At 35.4% G+C, this 23304-nt stretch overlaps 1 protein-coding gene across 13 annotated transcripts in view; it reads right to left on the bottom strand.

Annotated features, from left to right (window-relative positions):
- The window catches only part of NEB (nebulin), a 241861-nt gene that overhangs the window by 138818 nt on the left and 79739 nt on the right, over positions 1 to 23304 (bottom strand). For all 13 annotated transcript variants that reach the window (XM_072611940.1, XM_072611945.1, XM_072611950.1 and 10 more), the window contains 18 exons: positions 21255 to 21359; positions 20159 to 20266; positions 18854 to 19165; positions 18400 to 18603; positions 16766 to 16870; positions 15699 to 15806; positions 15037 to 15348; positions 14185 to 14388; positions 12781 to 12885; positions 12570 to 12677; positions 10491 to 10802; positions 9906 to 10109; positions 8749 to 8853; positions 7259 to 7366; positions 3655 to 3966; positions 1614 to 1817; positions 886 to 990; positions 372 to 479 (listed from right to left, as the gene is read on the bottom strand). In XM_072611940.1, the coding sequence (XP_072468041.1) occupies positions 372 to 479; positions 886 to 990; positions 1614 to 1817; positions 3655 to 3966; positions 7259 to 7366; positions 8749 to 8853; positions 9906 to 10109; positions 10491 to 10802; positions 12570 to 12677; positions 12781 to 12885; positions 14185 to 14388; positions 15037 to 15348; positions 15699 to 15806; positions 16766 to 16870; positions 18400 to 18603; positions 18854 to 19165; positions 20159 to 20266; positions 21255 to 21359 (3129 nt within the window). The remainder of the gene's footprint in view (positions 1 to 371; positions 480 to 885; positions 991 to 1613; positions 1818 to 3654; positions 3967 to 7258; positions 7367 to 8748; positions 8854 to 9905; positions 10110 to 10490; positions 10803 to 12569; positions 12678 to 12780; positions 12886 to 14184; positions 14389 to 15036; positions 15349 to 15698; positions 15807 to 16765; positions 16871 to 18399; positions 18604 to 18853; positions 19166 to 20158; positions 20267 to 21254; positions 21360 to 23304) is intronic.

A 23304-nucleotide genomic window follows, 5' to 3' on the forward strand; every position in this document is an offset into this window, starting at 1 on the left:
GTTTCATCTCCTTTGGTATTAGAGTAGACATTAACTAATCCTAATATTGCAATAGATCTGTGATTGTTGTAAAGGTCAAATAGCAACACAGTATGGGGACATTTCCCTCCAATTCAGGAAGGCGTACATTAAGACTCAAATTTAATTTTCTGTTTGAATGAGGGTCTAGGCCAGTTCTGAAATATTTGGCTGTGAATGTATGTTTAGGTTTACTGTAGTTACCACTGTTTTATTTGGTTTGTCCTATTATAAATTTTTCTTCCACTTTATAAACTAAATAAGAATGCCCACTTGAAAAGTAGCTGCATCTCCAAAGTTCAAAGAAAATTCCCCATATTGGCAACTGTATCATGTTTAATTAGGTTACATACATCACTGGCAATATCTCTTGAGGCTTTGGCTGCCACAATTGGGATGGCATCAGCCCTCAAGTCATAACCTTTCTTCTTTGACTCTTCATTGGCAAGTTTATAGAGGCTCTACAAGAAAAAAAATTTAAGGTAAATAAAAAGCTAGAGAGGTAATTACTTACAGATTATCAAACCACCCACCCTCAGATAGTTCAAAATGGGCAATAAATAGTGTACATTCCAAAACCTTGAGTTCTAATTTCTAGCTCTAGTCCATAAACATGAGTTCTGATTATGTGTTTGGTTTTACTTTTTAAATATCCAGTTTGTTGGAGGTGATCAGTAAGTTGATTCTGGAGCCATATTTTTAAGCATCATTTATCCAAACAGCTACCTGGCCACTCTATAGAATCTAGTCAACCCAATATAGCCCAATAAAAAAATTAATAGTTTTTAAAGACACATGGCCTGAAAACTCAAGCTAGAAGATCATAATAATTAAATGGAACTTCAAAATAAATACAAGGTCCTGTACCTCGCTGTAGTTGATTTTGTTCTGCCTTGCCAACATAATTTCAGGGGTATCAGGCATTATGTGAACCTGAGTCTTGTCTTTGTCCCAAGCTTCTGTATATAAACGCTACAAAGGAAGACAAGTTAGCATTAGAAAAATATTAGAAACAACATTTAGAGGAAATTCGAGGAAGCCAAATTAAAACAGAATTATTATTTATCAGAATAATATTATTATATATGGATAAAATGTATAAATGTGGATGCTTAAAAATTTTGATCACTAATATTTATATTAGATAGACACAACAAAAAATAGATATTATTTAGATGAATAAAGGTGAGTTAGGTGGTACAGTGGATAGAGCATCAGGTCTAGAGTTAGGAAGATTCCAGTTCAAATCAGACCTCAGACATTTACTAACTGTGTGACCTTGGGCAAGTTGCTTAACCCTGTTTGCCTCAGTTTCCTTATCTGTAAAATGAACTGGAGAAGAAAACAGCAAACCATTCCACAATCTTTGCCAAGAAAACCCCAAATGGGTACACAAAGAATTGGATATGACTAAACAACTGAACTATATCATTTTAAAAGTATGTGAGTTTACAACCTCATTTACGATTTTAATTCTGCTAAGAATTAGAATGTAATTAGTACCTGTGGCAATTCTCTAAGATTTTGACAACTTTCATTTGAGATTTTTAATTCTGTGATTCAATTGAATCTTTCTCAGAAAACTGAGGGCTTACCTTGTTCATGGTAATGGCATTATTCTTGGCCAATACTTGTTCCAAAGAATCTGTCACACTGGTAAATTTCAGTGTGTCTGGATGTTGACGGTAGGCCTTGTCACTCAAAATCTCTGTTGCTCGTTTGCACTTTTCAACATCCAAAGAACCGATTGGCACCCAGCCAATGCCCCTTAGCCACTGAAGATCTGACTTATATATATTCTGTGGATAATTTAAAAAATTGGAACAGTTAGTTCATTAAGCCAGAAATGACTAATTTAAAGTAAAACATGCAAAGAGATTAGTAATTAAGTACAACCCACTTTCCTTCTCCTAGAAATTTTTCTCTAGTGCATTAATCAGGCAAAATGAAGGCTTTGTTCAGAAATGACTCAGAAGCTTTCCTGTGCTTAGCTAGAAAGTCATAGATTTCTTTTTATTTATTTTACTGATGTAGTTTGTTTTTTACACTACAGAAATTTCCAATAACATTATATACTATTCTAATTGATTCCCCCCTCCCCCCCGAAGAGGACTGCCTTCAAATCAAAACACTCTCTTAGATAATGATATTAATATTCATCATCCTGCACATAAAAGGAAAAGGAATTTTGACAATAGAGCAAAGACCAAAACACTGACAACATTTTACAATATCTTATTCAATACCTTTTTCATTTATCTTATTTCACTTGTGAAGAATACTGAGCTGACCCACATTATTCTACATGGTTATAAGCTCTTTCAAGGCTTACATAAAAGACTCTCATTTTTTAAGTCTTTGTATCTTCCCCAGTGCCTGGTCACAGAACTTTACTGAGTGAATGAATACAATATTAATATTGTTTTGAAATGCAGTTAAGGAAAGTGATGAAATGAATCAACAAGCCAGAAGGTCAGCATTTATATTTTGCAGATACTATTGGCTGCTCCCAACTATATTTAATAATGAAAGCAAAGCCTCTCTTTCTAGCAGTAATTTTACAGTACAGCTGCCTGCATTTCAAATGTTACTTAACAAAGGTAGGAATTATAGCAGGTGGACTGTGGAGTTTCTAGAATCAACCAATGAACATAAAATCCTCCATAATTATTCCAAATTCTTTTCAATTCTTTAAAGCTCTCTAATGATGACCATTTATTTCAAATATTTACACAGTAAACAACACTAGCAATAAAAAATGTGCTTTTCAAAGCTCTCACTTGAGAAATACATTTCTTTCCATAGCCTATTAGGCTCTGATAGTGTTTGGTGACTCCCCCATGTGTTAGGGGGTGACCCCCCACAGAGTTGAGTCATTATCTATCAAACAGATCTGGTCAAGCAAAGAATAAAATATATGTTATAATGAAACAATTAAATAAGATAGCAAATCTATTTTTCCTTTTCATTACATAAGAATATAATCTAAATATGTATATTTACTTATTTATATATAATATATGTATAGATATTATATATATAAATATATCTAAATATAATCTAAATCTTACTTACAAGAGTAAACATTCTGGGAATAGTATTTATTACTCAAAGAAGCAAAAAAGTAATTGTAAGGTAATTATTCTTGATTTAAAAAAGGCATCCTTATGCCATAATAATATAGAAAGACTACATCTTCTTCTAGTTGATTTGGAATAATAATTGAGAGTAATGCAGAATTTTTAACAAAATATGTCCAGCTTATAAAATAATGCATCTATGTATAACCTAAATATTAATAAAATAGCAATGATATAAATCATAATAGACTTGATTCAGACTATATATGATTCCTGTCTTTAGCAAGTCAAAGCCATCTTGCATTTGCAATTTATTCTAGTTGTGAATTATTTTTTATAGCATATGCAAAAATGTAGGTGGCACGTATTGGTATACATCCTTAAAATAACAGTGCATTCTTAGAAGAGATGAAATGATGATTAATTTCCCAACTACCTGTGACAGTGTGCTAAATTATTTAGATTATTTCCACTCTATTTAATCTGTTGTTTGTTTACACATTCTGTGTAAATGTTTCCATTACTGATATATTTCAAAGTTCAGATCTGTACTCACATCGCTCTGTAGGTCATAGGCCCTACGAGCATGAATGACATCATTCTGGTCTGGGAGGCACATCCATTCATGTAGAGGATGCTTGTAGTCTATGTCGCTAACCAAAATCTGACACTTCTTGGCCAGCACAATCCCCAGCATGTCCACTGGGCTGCTGAACTTGGTCTTCCACTTCTCAAAGTCCTTCTTGTACTCTCTGTCACTCTGGATCTTGGCCACATGCATGGACCACATCATCTTGGGATCATCCTTGATGTCACGGGCTCCAATGTGATGGCCAAGCTGCTTGCGATATCCATCTTTGTATTTGTACTGGAATGAAAATGCCTCAGTTAAATATATCTTGTGCATCTAACTATAAACTCTAAAAAGCATAGATCATACCTCTTCCATTTATTTAAGATAGTATTCAGTTTGGCTCAATTTATCACTATAAATAAATACCTGATTAGAGTATTTGTAATACTAATTTGACCTTCCCTCCTAAATAAATGGAATTTATAACTGGGTGAAGTTAACAGTATTTATAGGTGAAAGACAATAATGTATTTTAAACAAGGTAAGTTAAATATAGGAAATATTTACATGTACACAGTTACATTCTTAATTTAAGGAGAATCTTAGTTTTTCTACAGAAATTAGGTAGTTATGGAGGCTACATTCCTGATCAATGACGCAGAATAATTTCACAGAAATTATCAAAAATCATTACAGCTCCCTTACATTTGTATGGTGCTTTTATGGTTTCCTAAGTCTTCCTTTCATCCCAAACAATATCTGGTAAACTACAACATACAAATATATAAGATATCATAGAAAACTTTCTAACGTGTATCTAGTTAAAACATAATATAACAATTTACTCCATAAAATTTTGTTTAAAAAGTCCTCAGAAGAGGAGAGCAAACTGAAGGATTTGTGGAATCAATAGGAAGTAAGCACTTTAAAGGCAGGAATTGCTTGATTCTTATCTATGTATTACAAATGGGAGGTGTGGTGTATGGTAGATTGTATCCAGTGAATTGGGAGCAGCCTCAGAGCCAGAAAGACCTTTGTTCCAGACCCATCTCTGACATACATTGGCTGTTGTGAATCTAGGCGAGTCATTTAACTTCTCAATGTTTCAGTCAACTCTTTAAGATTATAAACTGCAGGGAAGGTGATGATCTATATTAGTATAAGGAATTCAGTATTATAAATAAGTACCAGCTCAGAATAGTTGTAATATTAATTTGGAATTTCCTCTTTCATTCCTCTTTCCCTATATCAAAGAAACACAGGTTCAAGCTCATTCTTATCTTTATTATATAAAGTTGGTACTTAATTTGTGGATCTGGCATGAACTTGAGGGAACCACTGGAGGATCCCTAAGAAAGGGGTTTGGTTGTGAGCTACAAAGATTGTAGGAGAGCTGCTGCACAGGACTGGGGAGGGAATGATCAACTAGAAGACATTAGAAAGCACTCTGTCTGGGCTATTGGGTTTGTGTACTGCCTATTACTCTGTATCATAAGTAATAACATGGTTATAATTAAGGAGGCTTTGTCTTAAATTAAGGACTGTCTGTAATAGTAATTAGGTAGAATTTCCTATTCTGTAATAGCCTCTTATTTTCATGAGACACATGTCAAAGAAAGCTTGTGTAATGGTAATTTAAATAGGAAGACTTTTCCCATTCATTAATAGACATGCTTAGATCACATGGATGCCTAAATCACGTGTGGTGGGATTTGTTTGCTGAAGGGATAGAACAGGACAGGTGGAGCAGAGATGGGAGGAAGTTGGTCAGGCTAGTCAGAGCTGGGAAGGACACAGGTAGGCAGGTACTAGGCCCATGAGTGTTTGTGGGAAGGTCCCAGCAGGGAGTGGGGGGAGGCTTGGGAATGGCTTTGCCCCCTGTGGTGATAATGCATATTGACTTCTTGGTCACTATGACTGATTTGGCTTTCTGGTGTCTAAATAAATGTTTTTCTTCTGCCTTCTGTATGGAGAGTCTGTTATACTTTGCCATTCAGAATTACACTGGCATATTCATAGTCACCCTCAGTACTGTGAATATTGCCTGAGTGATATAGTTTGGCATAAGTTTTATGATGGTGGTGATGAGCTGCCTATATTTGAGGAGTGTTCTCCTGAGACCTGGTGCTAATGAGGTTTGAGAACTGACTCCATCAATAATGCTGGCAGCATTTCATGGTCATTGAAATGAATGACTAGGAATGGTCATGGAATATGGCCATTGGTTGATATGGATAACAATATGACTGATGGATACAAAGTTCATTTCCATTTTGAGGGAAGGAGTAGATTATGGTATCCTATTCATATGCAAATGACAGCATGTTATCATTTTGCTTGACTTGGCTATGAAGCTAATTCACCATTGGTGACTATATGGATATGGGCCTTGAGTGTAGGGAACATGGCCAGGCTCTCCGAAAAGCTACGAGATTGCTCCATAGGAACCACCCAAGGATGATGGTACCACTCTGTGAGCTAATCCTTAAGTACTTGTGCTGAGCTAAGAGGTATTGCAAGGAATAACAAGTTTAGACTTGGCCTGAATCTGTCCTCCAAAGATTCTCAGGATGTGGTCTGTGGACCCCTGGGGGTACCCAGAGTCAAAATAATTTTGATAATAATAAGATAAACATCTAATTTCAAATATATATATGTATATATGTATGTATATATGTATGCATGTATATGTACACACCAAAGCTCTTTGGGGAGTTTCTCAATAAGAATTAAATGATGTCCTAAGACCAAAAAGTTTGAGAACTGCTAATCTATAGTAACAAGCTAGCATTATGTGGTACTTTAAGGTTTGCAAAATGCTTTACATATATTAACTCATTCGATCCTCACAATAAACCTGTCAGGTAGGTACTATTCTTAATCCCATTTTACACCTAAGGAAACCAAGGCCACTAGATATTACGTGATTTGCCCAAGGTCACACAGCTAGTAAGTATCTCAAGCAGGATTCCAACTCAGGTCCTCCTAACTCCAAGTTCTGTACTTTATCTACACTCTAAACTGCTCTATCTCCTATTTCTTATCTGTCTATCTATCTATCTATCTATCTATCTATCTATCTATCTATCTATCTATCTATCTATCTCTACTCTATTCCTACAACCTTAGCAGAGCTACCTATGATTTGCATACATCATGTATATTTTTCAAAGCTATCAGTTAAAACATTATAGGACACCAAGAACCTCCCTACTAGATTTCTGTTGAATGCAGAATACTAAAGCAGTAAAGATATTCAATAATCTCAGCTAGATATGTCCTAACATGCATCTTTTTGCCTATATCCATCTTTACCAATGTTTTATTCATCAGCATAGCCTCCTCTACTTTTTGACCATGCAGCCTTTACTGAACACATTAAGTTTTGCAGGCTATGACACTATTTTTACCCTTTGTGTTTATCATTTCCTCAAATTTCAGCTTTTTAAAAGATATCGATTGCTATGATACATCGCAAAACATTTTTAAATGTCAAGGACAATTCTTTTTTTTTTTAATGTTGTCTCCTTTTGTGAATGCGCTGCTTCAGAGAGCTGACACAGAGGGGAAAAGAAACATAGCTTACATCACTGGCAATGTCTCTTGATGCCTTGGCTGCCACGATTGGGATGGCATCAACTCGCAAGTCATAGCCTTTCTTCTTTGCCTCTTCATTGGCAAGTTTGTATAGGCTCTAAGTTAAAAAAAATAAAGAAGCAGTGAAATGTTCACAATCAAAACAAATAATTGACAAAAGGCCTGGAATGAATCACTCAATTCTACAAAGAGAAGCATATGCAATCAACTTACTATAGGAGTAAACTTTCTGTATTTTAGCTTTCGTTAGACTTGTATAAATGGCACATGTGGAGAAAACCATTCTGTTTTGTTTATTTAAGTACTTGTACTTTCCTATTTACTTAAGTATTAAATTGTTCAAGAGAAGTTTAGCTTGAGTGAGGACATAATGAATTAAGATATTACAAGAAGTGAAAGAGAATGGACCAGGAATATGGAAGAGGTTAGTCTTAGAAAGGAGAGGGAAGAACTCTTTTTTCAAGAGACCTGGAGACCATGAGATGATTCATCACAGTATGGTGGAAAGAGGGTAGGCTTTGGGGTCAGGACACCAGCGTTCAAATGGCCCCTCCATTGTTTACTTCCCATAGGACCTGGGGCAAACCACTTACTCTCTCTGGGTCTAATTTTGCTCATCTGTAATATGAGATGATTGGGCTAGATGATTGGGAAGGGTTTGAACTAAGTGACTTTGGAAGGTTTTTTCCACCTTTGAAATTCTAAAGTTTAATATTCTTTTGGGTTTATCAAACGGCAGATTGTTTTATTTATTGACTACTGTGTCTTGAGTACCGAACCCATTAGTTTTATATTCTTTTTAAAATAAAAAGCAGTATACATACAGTTTGAGAATGTAGGCTGTAATTAAACACTGACTAGCAGGTCTGTGGCGAACACTCTGCCTCAGAAGTTGTTAAGTACACATTCCCTGTAAAAACTGTGATAGAGTAAGAGCAACATTGCTGACAAATGTGCATAGTCAAGAAAAACAAATTTTCTCATTGGCTGTATACAAAAACATGTGTCTCATTCTATACCACTAGATGCATCATATCTTAGTCAGGATGTAGACAGCATGTTTCATCCCCAATCCTTGACCAATCATGGATCATTATTATTATGATCGTATCTCTTACAGCTTTCAAAGGGGTTTGTCTTTGCTGCAATGTTAGGGAACAATTCCTTATTTTTCTTTCTTTTCTATTTCTTATTTTGTTCTTCACTGGTTCATAAAAGTCTTCAAAAGTGAAGACTTACAAATTTGGTGACTGAAGTCTTAATACTATATTTTAAAAGGTGATTTTAAAATATTTGACCTTAACTGTGATCCTTACCAGTTTTAGAAGAAATTTTATATTTATTAGACTTAAAGCTGTTGGGGGGAGGTGGGCTATATGTTCATTTAGTCAATTATCAACTGCTCAATATTAAATGTAAAAAAAAAAAAAAACTTGAAGAGAAATAATACATGCACTAAAAACCGGTGTGTGTTCTCACCTCACTGTAGTTGACCTTGTTGAGTCTCGCTAGTGTAATCTCAGGTGTATCAGGCATGATGTGGACTTGGGTCTTGTCTTTCTCCCACGCTTCTGTGTATAGACGCTACCAAGGAGATAAATGAAGTACATATGTCAGAGAATGATATGAAATATCAATTAATAGAACTTTATTGATCACATAAGTAGTTTTTTAAAAAAAAATAAGTATAAGAAGAATTTATCTACTGTTTATGTTCTATATTAAAACGTCTTTCTAACAATTAGAGTTTTTCAAGGATGACTTTGGAAGTAATGAGTTTGAAAACACTTTTTCTTCCCTTAGACTGTACATAGTATTTTTTACTTCTCTTATTTCTTGATATACTCTATTCAACATTAAATGTATTGCATATTTGTTTATATATGTTTACAATATATTATGAAACTCATAAAAGTACAACCATGTCTTATTCACCTTGGCATCTTTCCCAGTGTCAAGCATGATACTTTGCACGTAGTAGAAACACAGCACACAACACATAGTGGGCACTGAGCAAATGGTTTTTGAGTGGGTGGATATCTGAATGAATGAATTCTAAAGTAAGCTTGATTCATAAAGTAATAACAACTACTGAAGCACCTGGCAAGCAAGAAGCTTACAAATAACTTCAGATGCTATGAAACTTATTCTAATAATGTGAAAAAAGTGAGTTTATTTAACAATAACAATCATAATAATAGCTAGCACTTACATATCATTTAAGTTTTGCAAAGTCTTTTCCAAATATCATCTCATTTTAACCTCACAACAACCCTAGGAAGAACACTATTTTCTCCTCATTTTATAGATGAGAAAACTGAGGTCCATGTTAAGCAAATTGCTCAGGGTCACCCAGTTAGCCAGTGTGGTAAACTGGATTTGAATTCAGTGCCTCCTGACTCCAAGTCCAGTGCTCTATTCAAGTGCCACTATGTATAAAATAGCAAAAGGTTCTTGTTCTAAAACCAAGTTTCAGGAACATTGATGTACAATGGGGTTGATGGATAGGACAATTCATGATGTCTTAGACTAAAACTATTTAATCTCCAACTTTTTTTCTTTACTGATTTTTCTTCCTTTTCTGTGATTCACAGTTAGAAACACTGATCCTTTTTTTCAGAAGAATGAGGGCTTACTTTGTTCATGTTGAGGGCATTATTCTTGGCCAACACTTGTTCCAGAGAATCAGTCACACTGGTAAATTTCAGTGTGTCTGGAGGCTGACGGTAGATTTTGTCACTCAGAATTTCTGTCGCTCGTTTGCATTTTTCAACATCCAAAGAACCAATTGGCACCCAGCCAATGCCTTTGAGCCACTGAAGATCTGACTTATATAAATTCTGTTGACATAAATAGTAATGAAGTTTATCTTTGAATCTGTCATGAATCCTCATTTAAAAAGCATTTGAAAGTAAATGTAAACAAATTTTTTAAAAAATTAATCTATAGATAGGCACGTTATTGTCTCAATTTTAGATCCAATGGGCTAAATCAGAAACCATGCTCCGTAAGAGAGAAATAATCTTGAAATGTGTATATATCTGCCTAAACCATAATATTAGCATAGATTCAGGGAAAATCATCAATAGTGTTAGGAAAGGAAAGTATTTTGTTTTCCCCATGGATCTGATGATGAGATTTGGGATATCTATTGCTATATTTTCCAGGTGTTTTGATCAACTGTTTTCCCCAACATTTATGTTATAATGATCAATACTCACTTCACTCTGCAGGTCATAAGCTTTACGAGCATGAATGACATCATTTTGGTCTGGCAAGCAGGTCCATTGGTGTAGGTAATTCTTGTAATCCACATCACTGACCAAGGACTGACATTTCTTGGCAAGCACAACCCCCAACATATCCACTGGGCTGCTGAACTTGGTCTTCCATTTCTCAAAGTCCTTCTTGTACTCCCTGTCACTTTGAACCTTGGCTATATGCATAGACCACATCATCTTGGGGTCATCATGAATGGCTCGGGCTCCAATATGATGGCCAAGCTGCTTACGATAGCCTTCCTTGTATTTGTACTAGAGGGAACAAAAGGTTTGCTATTACAACAAGCAATAAAGTCCTAATTTATTTATTTGTGATTAGTATTTCATTAGTATTTCAAGACTGTTATTTCCTCTGTGCGTGCATGCCCTTTACCCAAGTAATTGTAATTCATTCTGAGCTTTACCCAGTCTGTCAAGCTTTGTGGTTCCCTCAAATACATCACCTAGTGGCCACTTCCATGGTAGTAAGTGTTGTTGAACTTACTTAGGCTGGCCCTATGGTGATAGACATAAGGCCCATTATGGGGGCCGTATTTAAACACTTTCCAGATGAGTAGTACCTACTAAAATGTAGAATTCACTGGGGTATCCTTAAAAATATACTTGATCTCTTCTATACCATAGTGAGACATTATAAAAACACTTTAGTGAAAAAAAGTTTTTAGGGGGAAAAAGAAGTTCTACAATTAGGGTTCTAGGAAAAAAATGCTTAAGTCAAGATTTTTGTCTTCATCATTTTGGAAAAGGGGAGTGGCAAGAATGAATTAAGATGCAGAAGGAACTATCTTAGCTTTCTTGGTTTTTCCTAGTTATATTCTCTACTTATAAGGCTGGAAAGTATTCTAGCATTTCTGGAATGTTTCTGGAATTTTGAGTAAAACTATACAATGAAAGATTGATAAAGTGGAGAGTGTCCAGAGCAGGATAGGTGGGATGGTGGAGGAACTAGACAACATACCATTGAAGGATTGGCTGAATGAACTGGAGATGTTTAACTTGAAAAAGAAAATTTGAGGGTAGAGGGAGAAGAGAGATGATGTTATCTTAATATATTTGAAGGACTGCCATGCAGAGGAAGGATTGGACAGATTCTACTTGTCCTTAGAGGCTAAACAGAAGTTCTGGACAGAAGTGGAAAAGAGCTAGATTTTGGCTTGATGTCAGGAAAAACCCCCTCATGATTAATCATATCCAAATATGAGATGGCCTTCTGCAAGAATTATTGGGTTTCCCTTTGCTGATGGTCTTCCCCCCAAAAAAGGTTGTATGACATTTTGTTGGGTATGTAATAAAGGAGATTCTTGGTTGTTAATGGACTGGACTAGATGGTGACGATATCACTTCTGACTGTGATTCCCTTATCAGTTCATCAGGCACAAAGGGAAATACACAATTGAGGGAAAGATTTTGAATAGAAGAGTGACTAACATTACTCTTGGCTCAGTAAAACACATAAACCTTCTGATAGGCACTACTACTAATAAGAACTTTTGAATAAACCCTACAACTCATTCCAACTTTTGGCAAAAGCATTCTTCTCATGGATAAGCCAAGACATACACCTCAAGTGTGGTCAGGTATCTTCTCTTTTTCTTAACCACTGAAAAGAAACATGGAAATATAGTCTTAGAGAATATGTTTCTGGGTGGGGAACCTGTGGCCTCAAGGCCACATGTGGCCCTCTAGGTCCTCAAATGTGGCCCTTTGTCTGAATCCAAACTTCACAGAACAAATCTCCTTAATAAAAGGATTTGTTTTGTAAAACTTGGACTCAGTCAAAAGGCCACACCCAACGACCTTGAAGGCCACAATTCTCTACTCCTGCTTTAGACTGTTTACTTTGGGACATGTAGATTTGGGTTTGAGGATTTCACTATTAAACTACTACCAAAAAAACATTTCTAGAGAGATGTGTTGTGAGAGCTTGGACTCCAACATGTATTTACTATGCTGTAAATACAGGATACTGAGAAAATTTTGAGCTAAAATGATGATGGAACATTGCATGGATTTACTTACTTCACTGGCAATATCTCTGGAAGCTTTAGCTGCCTGGATGGGGATGGCATCTACCCGCAAATCATAGCCTTTCTGCTTGGCTTCTTCCAGGCCAAGTTTATACAGTTTCTAAGATATTAATAAATAAGTGTAAGTTCATATGAAAAGATTGTTTTTAAGAAAAACTCTTTTAATATTCAAACCATCAATGTAGTACAATATAGTCACTTACATCACTGAAATTAATTGTATTCTGCTTTGCCAGTAAAACTTCAGGGGTGTCTGGCATAATGTGGACACTGGTTTTATCTTTATCCCATGCTTCTGTATAGAGGCGCTGAAACAAATACAGAAAAACACAATGTCATATTGAATCCCAAAGATGATACAACAATGAACCAACCTACTAAAACTCTTACCTTTTTATAAGCATAATAACATAACACTAGGTATTAGCTTTTGTAAGGTGTTCTAGCCTAGGGAGGGACAATAAGTTTCCATAAGAAAGATACTTTTAATGTGAAGAAATTTAAAATAACCATATTTTTACCAAAGGAAACACTTTTATCCTTTACTTAGTAATGCTAGCTTTACGGAAATTTTTTGCTAGAACAGACAACTATGACATTTTTCCCCCCTTCACTTCTTTTATGAGGGACAACTACTTCTCCCTTATTACTTCTGACTATTTTATGAGGGTCACATTCTTCCCCTTAGCAGGCATGAGAACATATACTTAGCATAAGACAGCCTACGTAGAAGATAAGAGTTGGAGTCTGTCAGTTCTGCATAGCTTGATCACAGGATGGTCAGGTAACACTAAAACAATACACTACTTTATCGAGTTCTACACCATAAATGTAGAGAGGCAAAGCAATCTTTCTTTCACATTTTTCTCACCCTGAAATGCCTCAATGCTCCATCTCAGGAATTACAAGCACTTCTCTAGAAAATCTGTGCCAACTACTTCATGTCAGAAGAAGTTGAGGTTCCTGGAGGCAGCTCTTCCTTGTGCGGTATAGCACCCTTAGTAGCAGGCTGACTTCTTGTTCTCATCACAACCACAATATGTACACACAATTTTTCACCTTTCTATAATTACTATTAACTAAAAACCTATTTAGGATGGCTAGATGGAGCAGTGGATAGAATGCTAGGTGTGGCATCAAGAAGACTCATCTTCCTCAGACACTTACTGGCTGTGTGACCCTAGGCAAGCCACTTAACTCTGTTTCCCTCAGTTTCCTCATCAGCCAGAGAAGGAAATGGAAAACCACTCCAGTATCTTTGCCAAGAAAAATGAATTGGACATGACTAAAACGACTGAACAACTACAGATACCTCTTTAGCTATTTGTTATTTGAGCATTTATAAGTAAAAATCAGGAGACTTTGATGGAATCCTGGAATCTTCCATAATTTTCCTCACTAAAATGAATGGAAATAGGATTTTCATTAAATGGATTTTATTGAGTCGCAACCCCATATGAGGTTACAACCCACAGTTTAAGAAAAGCTGAAGGATTGTGAGTGAAAAATGTTTAAGAATCCCTTTGTCTGTATGACAAGATATAGGTATGTTGACATTTCTAGAAATTAAACAAACTGAAAGTCCTCCCCCAAACAAGAAGACTTACATGGTTCATTGTTATAGCGTTGTTCTTTGCCAGAACCATAGGGATGGAGTCCATAAGACTAGAAAATTTGAACTTTTCTGGGTGCTGACGATAGGTGTGGTCACTTAAAATCATGGTCGCTCTTTTATTCTTTTCATCCTCAAGGGAACCACTAGGGCACCAGCCGATGCCTCTGAGCCACTGGAGATCTGACTTATACAGAATCTGAAATTTCAGATGAATGAACAGTTAATATAAAAGCCATGTCAATTTTGGGAGGGATGAATTTTTTTTTTGTTTGCTTATGTTTTCATTCTTATACAGATTTTACTTGGAGAAGCTGTAGAATAAGTCATAGTCCTTAAAATCACAATTTTATAAAGTGAAACATCAGATTAGAGATATCACTCAAAAACACATACTCTTGCCCAAAAGTTCACACCAAAACTGTCCTTAATTTTTATGCATTTTTCTAAATTACCAACTGAAGGTTATTTCAAATGTTTGTTGGATGGACAGTGGCTCCAGAAATTTCAGCTTGTGAAGAGAGGTGATTTAGGTGCAGGTGAAGGAATATTGATTTGGAATTACAGGACTTGGCTTTGAATAACTAGCTCTGCTAGTTACCTGTGTGTTCTAGGGTGAATTACTTAACTTCTCAGGGCCTTCATTTCCATATCTATAACAAGAGAGGTTTGAACCAAGTTACCTCTAAGGTCCTTTCTAGCTCCAAATGCCATAATTCTATAAAAACTAGGGGCATTGAACTAAGCTCTTAAGGACTGATCCTACCCTATTATGAAGCAACAGCCATGGAAGGTGAAAAACCGGAGAAAGACTTTTCTACTGACCAATCAATTGCCTTAAACTTACATCACTTTGAAGATCATATGTCTTCCTGGCTTGGACAACATCATTCTGGTCAGGCAGGCACATCCACTGATGCAGGGGGTGTTTGTAATCTATGTCACTGACCAGGATCTGGCATTTCTTGGCCAATACAACCCCCAGCATGTCCACTGGACTGCTGAACTTGGTCTTCCACTTCTCAAAGTCCTTCTTGTACTCTCTGTCACTCTGGATCTTGGCCACATGCATGGACCACATCATCTTGGGATCATCCTTGATGTCACGGGCTCCAATATGGTGGCCAAGCTGCTTACGATAGCCTTCCTTGTACTTGTACTGGGGAGAAGAAATGAGGAGGAAAGCAAGTCAAAATGACCACCATCCTCCATGACAGAATACAGATAATATTAACTTCAATAGTTTATCCAGAAATTTACTGTGAATTTTCTGATTTCACGGATTATTATAGGAGATCCAAGTCTGAATTCAAATATCAAATTCAAATGTGCAATTGTGTCCATGTGAAACACTTGGCATGGATATATTGTCCTTTCATATAACATTCCAGAACTATCTAGGCCTCTGTTTTAATGGTTACTTTTTAAGAGGTTTGCTTTAAGCTTAGAAATGTGTTGAACAATTCAATTAAAATGTCAAGGTGGTACAAAGCAAAAATGGGAACTTACTTCACTCGCAATTTCTCTGGATGCCTTGGCTGCTTTGATTGGTATGGCATCGACAGGAAGGTCATACCCTTTCTTCTTCAACTCCTCATAGCCTAATCGGTAGAGTTTCTATTGAGAGAGGAACAAAATTATTTTAACAAATTCTCTCTTGAAAAATCACTTACAGTCTGGTGGGGCAAAAGGGCTAAATATTCCCAGGTTCCAAGAAAATAACATGGATGAGACAGGGTACTCAAAAAAAGTTGGTAATGCTTAAATTCCATTTTTAATATTCTTTTTCAAAAACGAAAGACACTGTGGTCAGCCATAGTGTATATCAATAAAGAATTATTTTCTTTATTCATTTCAATGTTTTATAAGAGGTCTTTGTCAGGAATCAAGAGGAATTGCATAAAAATTACAAAAAAAAAATTAAAACAAGAATTACAGAAGAAGAATCTGGTCATATAAGCTCTGAGTACAACCAAAAAGGATGCTGACAGGTAGTACTTAATGTCAAGCAAAAAATAAGTGACTGTTTATAAAAGAAAAGGGTCCTTTATCATTTTTGAAGAGTTAGGTTTTGTTGTTGTTACTTTAAAGTATTCAGAAGAAAATTGTGAATTCAAATTTAGTAGCAAATTCTCATATTACTAATGTATTTTAAATGCATGCTGGTCCTATATTCAGAGCATGGGAAGGAATGATTGATTATAATTTTCATGGTAGTCATAAATTACAAACAAAAGATTTATTTGGACTTTCCTGAGCTATTATATGTGCTCAAAGTTTGTTGGTCTATTGTACTTTAGACTTTACATCATAGAAATCATCCTAAGAAACTGACATTCATAATTATGGATTTGCGGAAACATTTGAATTCTATTTAACCTTGCCTTCATGCACTTCGTTTGCAGATGTCTAATACTACTTAGAAACTAAAAATCCCAAAGTCTTGTTATGGGGAATCAAATTCAAAAGCATTTTATGAATTACATTATTCAAATATTAAAAATAACTTGGAATTGACTAGCATGGAAGCAACTTCAATGAATTCTTGCAAAGTATATTTCCCAAAATGAACTTACATCACTTGTATTGATCAAATTTGCTTTTGCCAACATGATGTCAGGTGTATCAGGCATTATATGGATCTGTGTCTTGTCTTTGTCCCAGGCTTCTCGATAGAGTCTCTAGAATGAAGAATAAGAGGTTTTCCAGTAAGAACTGACAGAATATTAGGCAACTATATCAATTTGCCAGGGCAACCTAACACACTTGAACTAAACACTATTGAGAGATATGCTTTAGAAGAAAGGAGAGACATTGTTTTTTGAATTTTAAACCATAGCTAACCCATGATAATAAGAGTGCTGGACTCAGAATCAGAGGACCCAGGTTCAAGTTCCACCTGAGGTACTGTGTGACACCAGGCAAGTCACTTAACCTCTATGAACTCCATCTGTAAAATCAGTGGGTTGGGCTACATAACCTATATATATTATTTTATTTGACCCTCACAATAACCCCCATGAGGAAAGTGCTGCTATTGCCTCTTTCACAGATGAAGAAACAGATTGAACATCTTGCCTGGGGCCACACAACTAGTATGTATCAGGGCCACAGAACAAATCTTCATAATTTCTAGGCCCGTTTTCTAACTACTAGACTGTGTTGTCACTACTATGCTTGCTGTATAGCTTTAATATATGTTAACAATATGTAATATGTTAATATATGTATGTAAAAATAGATTGAGTTGAATAGCAGCTAACTTTGGTCATTTTTTAAAAATAGCCAATATATTTCATGGCCCTGGAATTGATCACCTAGTAAATTACTCACACACTGTGGTGTAGATAGAGACATTGGATTCAGAGTCAGGATATTGGATTCTAGTCCTAGCTCCTCCACTAACTAGCTAAATGACCAGAGGCAAGTCATTTAACCTCATAGTATCCCAGGCAGCTACTTAAAACTCTGAGTCACATAATTGTTGCTGGATTTGCCTTGGTAGAAAAAGCTGACACATCAGGTCCCTGTGTCTTAGTTTTCTCATGTATAAAATCACATCTAGATGGCCTCAATCTAGATGAATCATGTCCTTTCTATCCCTAGAATCTTTTAAACTCCTACTTTAACCTTCTCTGCCAGCTACAGAATCATGGTGTAATCATTCAACTTCCTCTGGTTACAAGGTTAGACTTCTGGCTCAGACATATAAAAGAAATAAGGAATTCCCAACCCCTAGCCCCACTGCAAAGAATGAAACTGCTATTGTTACCTTGCTATGTAAGAGTCAGAAAAGTCAGCAACTAGGTTGGAGGTGGGAATAGAAGTCATAAGTTCTGAGAAGTCTGACTCAGACAAAATCTGTCTCTAAATCATATGCATATAAGCCAATTCTAAGGACTTGTAGTTATAGTTACATCAACTCCCCCACATTTCTCCCACTGTCCATGGCACATTAAATGTCTCAGAATATCATTCAGTTCCTCAGAATTTAACCTACAGTTTTATTACAGTCAATCTTCAAGGAAAAGTTGAGATATTCAATATTATTCTCATCATAAAAAATTCATTTATCTTGAGTAAGAAAAAAATGCCATGTTCAGCCTACTTATTATTTGATTTGACATGAGAAGTTGAGAACATTAGGAAAACATTCAAGTATAAAACATCACTCTCTCTGATTATAATTTATCTTCTAGTAGCAACTCACATCACTCCTGTTTTTGGCATTTGTCTTTGCCAAAACTATGTCCATGGCATCAGGAAGACTGGTGAATTTGTTTTTATCCGGTGGTTGCCGGTATTTCTTTTCACTGATGATTTCTGAAGCCTTCTTGTTCTTTTCAGCCTCCAAAGAACCCAGTGGACTCCATCCTATCCCTTTGAGCCATTGTAGATCAGACTTGTACAAGTTCTATGGGAGGACAAATCAGATCCAACAAGATCATTTTTTCATCTGGAATATTTAACTTAACTTTGAGCATGCATCATAAAGCAAACATTGTTAATAGTTCATTTGGGTTGTTGCTGGGGATTGAGTTGGTTTTGTTGTTTATTTTTTTGCTTTCTCTACTACAAAATAACTAATCCTTCAAAATGCAATGTTTTACCTAAAAATTTAATAACAAGAACATTTTAAAATATTTTAATCAAATGAAACTTACATCACTCTGTAGGTCATATACTCTTTTAGCTTGAATAATGGCTGTCTGATCTGGCAGACATGTCCAGTAGTGTATGGGATGTTTGTAGTCTATATCACTGACTAAAGTCTGACACTTCTTGGCCAAAACTATTCCCAGCATGTCCACTGGACTGGAGTACTTGGTCTTCCATTTCTCAAAGTCCTTCTTGTATTCCCTCTCACTCTGCATTTTGGCCACATTCATGGATAGTACCAGCTTGGGGTCATCTTCAATACTACGGAATCCAACATGGTGGCCTTGTTGTTTACGGTAGCCTTCCTTGTATTTATACTGAAATAAATAATACAATTTTAAAAAAATAACACAAAGACAAGGCAAGTCAAATCAAATCTCTTAAGTCTACATATGTTTGAATTAAGCTGTCTTCAACAATTTAAGTAGGTAGAAATCTCTCTATGCTGTTAGTAAGCCATATAAGTCTTATCTGCAGATGTTTAGTTAGATAAATGGAACAGATGATCAAGGGAGATTATGGAGATAGTCAGGAGCATCTATTTTTCTGACATAGCAAAAGCTAAGTAGAGCCAGAGGGATATACTAGAAAGTAAAAAATAGAGCTTATCTAGATTTCAGCAAGGTGTCACAATGTCTCTCAAGGCATATTCATTGAAAAAACAGAAGAGTGCATACCATATTACAGCACATTTATGTGGATCCATAGCTTCCTAAAGAGAGTTTATTGGATCATTATCATTCTGAAGGTCTCCATTTACTGATGTAAGGGGAAATGAATATATGTCGAGGACAAGAGTTCTCAACTTGGAGTCTGTGACCTTTTTTTAACGTTAATAATTATATTTCATTTTTAATTTTTATGCCTTTAAAGAATCATTTTGAGAAGAGGTACATAGGCTTCACTAGACTTCCAAAGGGCATGACAAAAAAAGTTTAAGAATACCTGCTCTGAGATTTTTGGGGTTCCATACCAGTTTCATGAAAGAAAAGCATGCTTTTCATAGGTGTTTGCAAATGGACTTTAGGTTGTATTTGATTTTTAGTTAAGAAAATTTGGTTTCTTGTTCAACATTTTTTATCAATCCTTCAAATTAAGACATACAAAAAATGTATATCAAGTGTACAGATGCTATAAACCTGAAAAAATAACTAATATGTTGGAAGTCAGAAGCAAAGTTGAATTCTAGATTTGAAAAATAGTCTTCCTTAATGCATTTTAAAAAATCATTGTTAATAGCAACTGTTCATACAAAAACCAAACACAGTACCAGACAGAAGTGACATAACAGCACCTGATATGTTACTTACATCACTGGCAATGTCTCTTGAAGCTTTGGCTAACCGGACTGATATTGCATCAGGTCGAAGGTCATAGCCTTTCTTTAATGCTTCTTCCCATCCAAGTTTGTACAGTTTCTAAAATTAAAGGGCTTTTTGTTATTTTTCCCATTGATTTTTAGTAGACCTTTAAAACAGAAATATAATTGAAGAGGCCATGACCATATTCTAGAATCTTTATAATTTGGATACTAGGATAAAAGACAACTTTGGCATTTCTTAAAATCCTTGTTTTGTGTGATCTCAATAGTCAGTCAAAATGCATTTTTCATTTTATTTCCAATTATGTCTTCTAGTCCTACCTGAACTTGAAAGGCATATCATAGGACATGACATCGTTTTAATCTGTAATTACATATATTTATGTATGTACTTGTTGTCTTCCCAAATAGAATGTAAACTCCTTGAAGACAGTGACTCTTGGATTGTGTGTGTGTGTGTGTGTGTGTGTGTGTGTGTGTGTGTGATTTTATCCCACCTGGAACAATGCTTGGAATGTAGGAGGCATTTAATAAATATTTGTTGATTGATTCATTGCACTGGAGGTATTTAATAAATGTTTATTAATCAATTCATTGTAGTTGTTCTGACTAGGTCATTGGTGAGTATGCCAAAATATTTCATTGTTGACATTTGGGTTTTAGGACTGGAAATAGCCAAGTGTGAAAGTAGAATCGCTGAGAGCCACAAGACAGCTCATCATCTTTGACTGTGTCCATTATTGGAGCAGGAAGAAAAATAATAATTTAAGGTACTTTTCTTCCTTTTGCTAAGAATTTTCTTAGTCCAAGTTTTGGACACAGAGGTTAGGATATGACCAGGCTAAGTGACACACATGATAAATTGACAACAAAAAATCTCCTTTTTTGAGGGTAGTCAAATTCACTTATGGTAGATGTGTCTGAGTGTGTAGCAGTAATTGGATTGAACTTACTGAGTATTCTACTTTTCCTTTTATGTTTCTAAAGTATGATCCTATTAAATTAATCAATATTTTTGACCAAACCTAAAAAGAAGTTTTTCTTCTTAACATCAAACAGCTTTAAATATCTTTAAATATCTTTACCTGACTAAACATTGTCTGGTTCTGCTTGGCCTGTAGAATATCTGGAGTATCTGGCATAACATGAATCTGAGTCTTGTCTTTGTTCCAATCAACAGTATATAAATGCTAAGGAGAAATAGAATAGGCAAATCATTAGAATAATCATATAGGATGGGGAAGAAATGTTCTTTTTTAAAAAAAATTCCAAAAGTAAAGGAAATGTCAATATTGCTTCTATTTTCTCAAACAATGTCTTCAGACTAGGAAGTCTAGAACAACTTGGTTAACAGGGAAATGAAGTCTTAGATCAGCAAGGAGATGATAAGAGAGCATGTAGGCACCTTTAACTCATTCAAATGACATAGCCCCGCCCTGATGAACTACATTCTAGGATACTGAAAGACAGTGGATCCACTGTCACTAATCTTTGAGAAATCACATAGAGAAGAAAAGCAGCATGAAACTGAAGACAGGCAAGTACTGTCCCAGAAGAAAGAAGAAAATGGATTTCTTATATGACAACTTGGAAAGTTTGGAATTCAAAGTATTAGAAACAAATGTTGAGAACTGTTATTGTATATAACTGAGAAATAAGAAATACAGGTAATGGGGTATAGAAATCTATCTTATCCTTCAAGAAAAGAGAGAAGAAGGGGATAAGGGAAGGGTGGAGTGTGATAGAAGGGAGGGCATATTGAGGGAAGGGGTAATCAAAATGCAAGGTGTTATGAGGTGGGGGGAGGGGAAAGATGGGGAGAAAAATTGGAACTGAAAATTTTGTGGAAATGAATGTCGAAATCTAAAAATAAATAAATAAAACTATATTTTTAAAAAAAGAAAGTCTGTCATGTCCCTGACAAAGTTCTAGAGTGCTTTAGTAAAGGATAATTTGTGAATGCTTAGGGAGGTGATGATGAGCAGCACAAATCATCATGAGTTCTTTGAGAAGGAGGAAGGGGGAGAGAGAGAGAGAGTAATGGATAGAGGATTAAACTTGGAATCAGGAAGAACTGAGTTAGAACACTGCCTCAGGCAGTTACTAGCTAAATGACATTAGGCAAATAATTTAATCTCTCTTGGACAAAGTTTTTTGGGGAAAGGAAGCAAAGTATAGTAGATAGACACTGAATTTGGAATCAAGATTCAAAGGCCACCTTAGATATTTACAAATTCTGTGATTTTAGCAAGTCACTAACCTCTTTGGGCCTCAACTTACTTACCTATCAAATAAGGGAGTCTCTTCTAGTTTTAAATCTGTGACTCCATAAGCCCATTTTCCTTAGAACAAGTCAGCCTCATTGCCTTTGTGGGCAGTATTACTAGAAATATATTAGGAGTGATATCCTGGATATTATATATTTGGATTTTAGCAAAGATTTTAACAAAGGATTTCATGGTATCCTTATAGAAAAAATGAAAAGATAGGGGCTAGATTATAGCAACATTTGGTGATTTGGGAACAGACTAAACGACCTGACTCAAATAGTAATGAATAATAAATTGGTGTTAACCTGGAAAGAAGTTTGTATTGCAGTACCAAAAAAACTCTTTACTTGTTCTTTTTTGTCCAACATTTGAGTAAATGGGTTAGAGGAAATTACAGAAAGTAATGTCTTATTTAATTTGTGGATCACACAAAGTTGAGGCAGGCATTTGGATGACAGAACTGAGATCTCAAAAATTGGAACAATCTAGAATGAGGAGCTAAATATAATAAAGTGAAATTTAACAGGAATGAAAATAAAGTCCTATGTATTTTTTTAAATTAACTGCATAAGTATAAGATGTGGAAAACCATATTTAAAAAGATATAGAATTTTTAAATGGATTGTAAACTCAATGATGTGACCTAGCAGCCTAAAAGCCTATTTTAATCCTAAGCTACCTTATAGCAACAAACTATTCAGAATGATAAAGGCCACTCTACAATTTTACTCTATTCAGATCACATCTATAATATTGTGTTCAGTTCTTTCCATTTCATTTTGAGGAGACTGACAAGCCACAACTCATTCTAAATAAGGTGACCAAGGTGATAAGGGGATTCCAAACCATGCCATAGGAAGACTGG

This window comes from Notamacropus eugenii, chromosome 5 (genome assembly GCF_028372415.1).
Source record: "Notamacropus eugenii isolate mMacEug1 chromosome 5, mMacEug1.pri_v2, whole genome shotgun sequence".
Classification (NCBI taxonomy): domain Eukaryota; kingdom Metazoa; phylum Chordata; class Mammalia; order Diprotodontia; family Macropodidae; genus Notamacropus; species Notamacropus eugenii.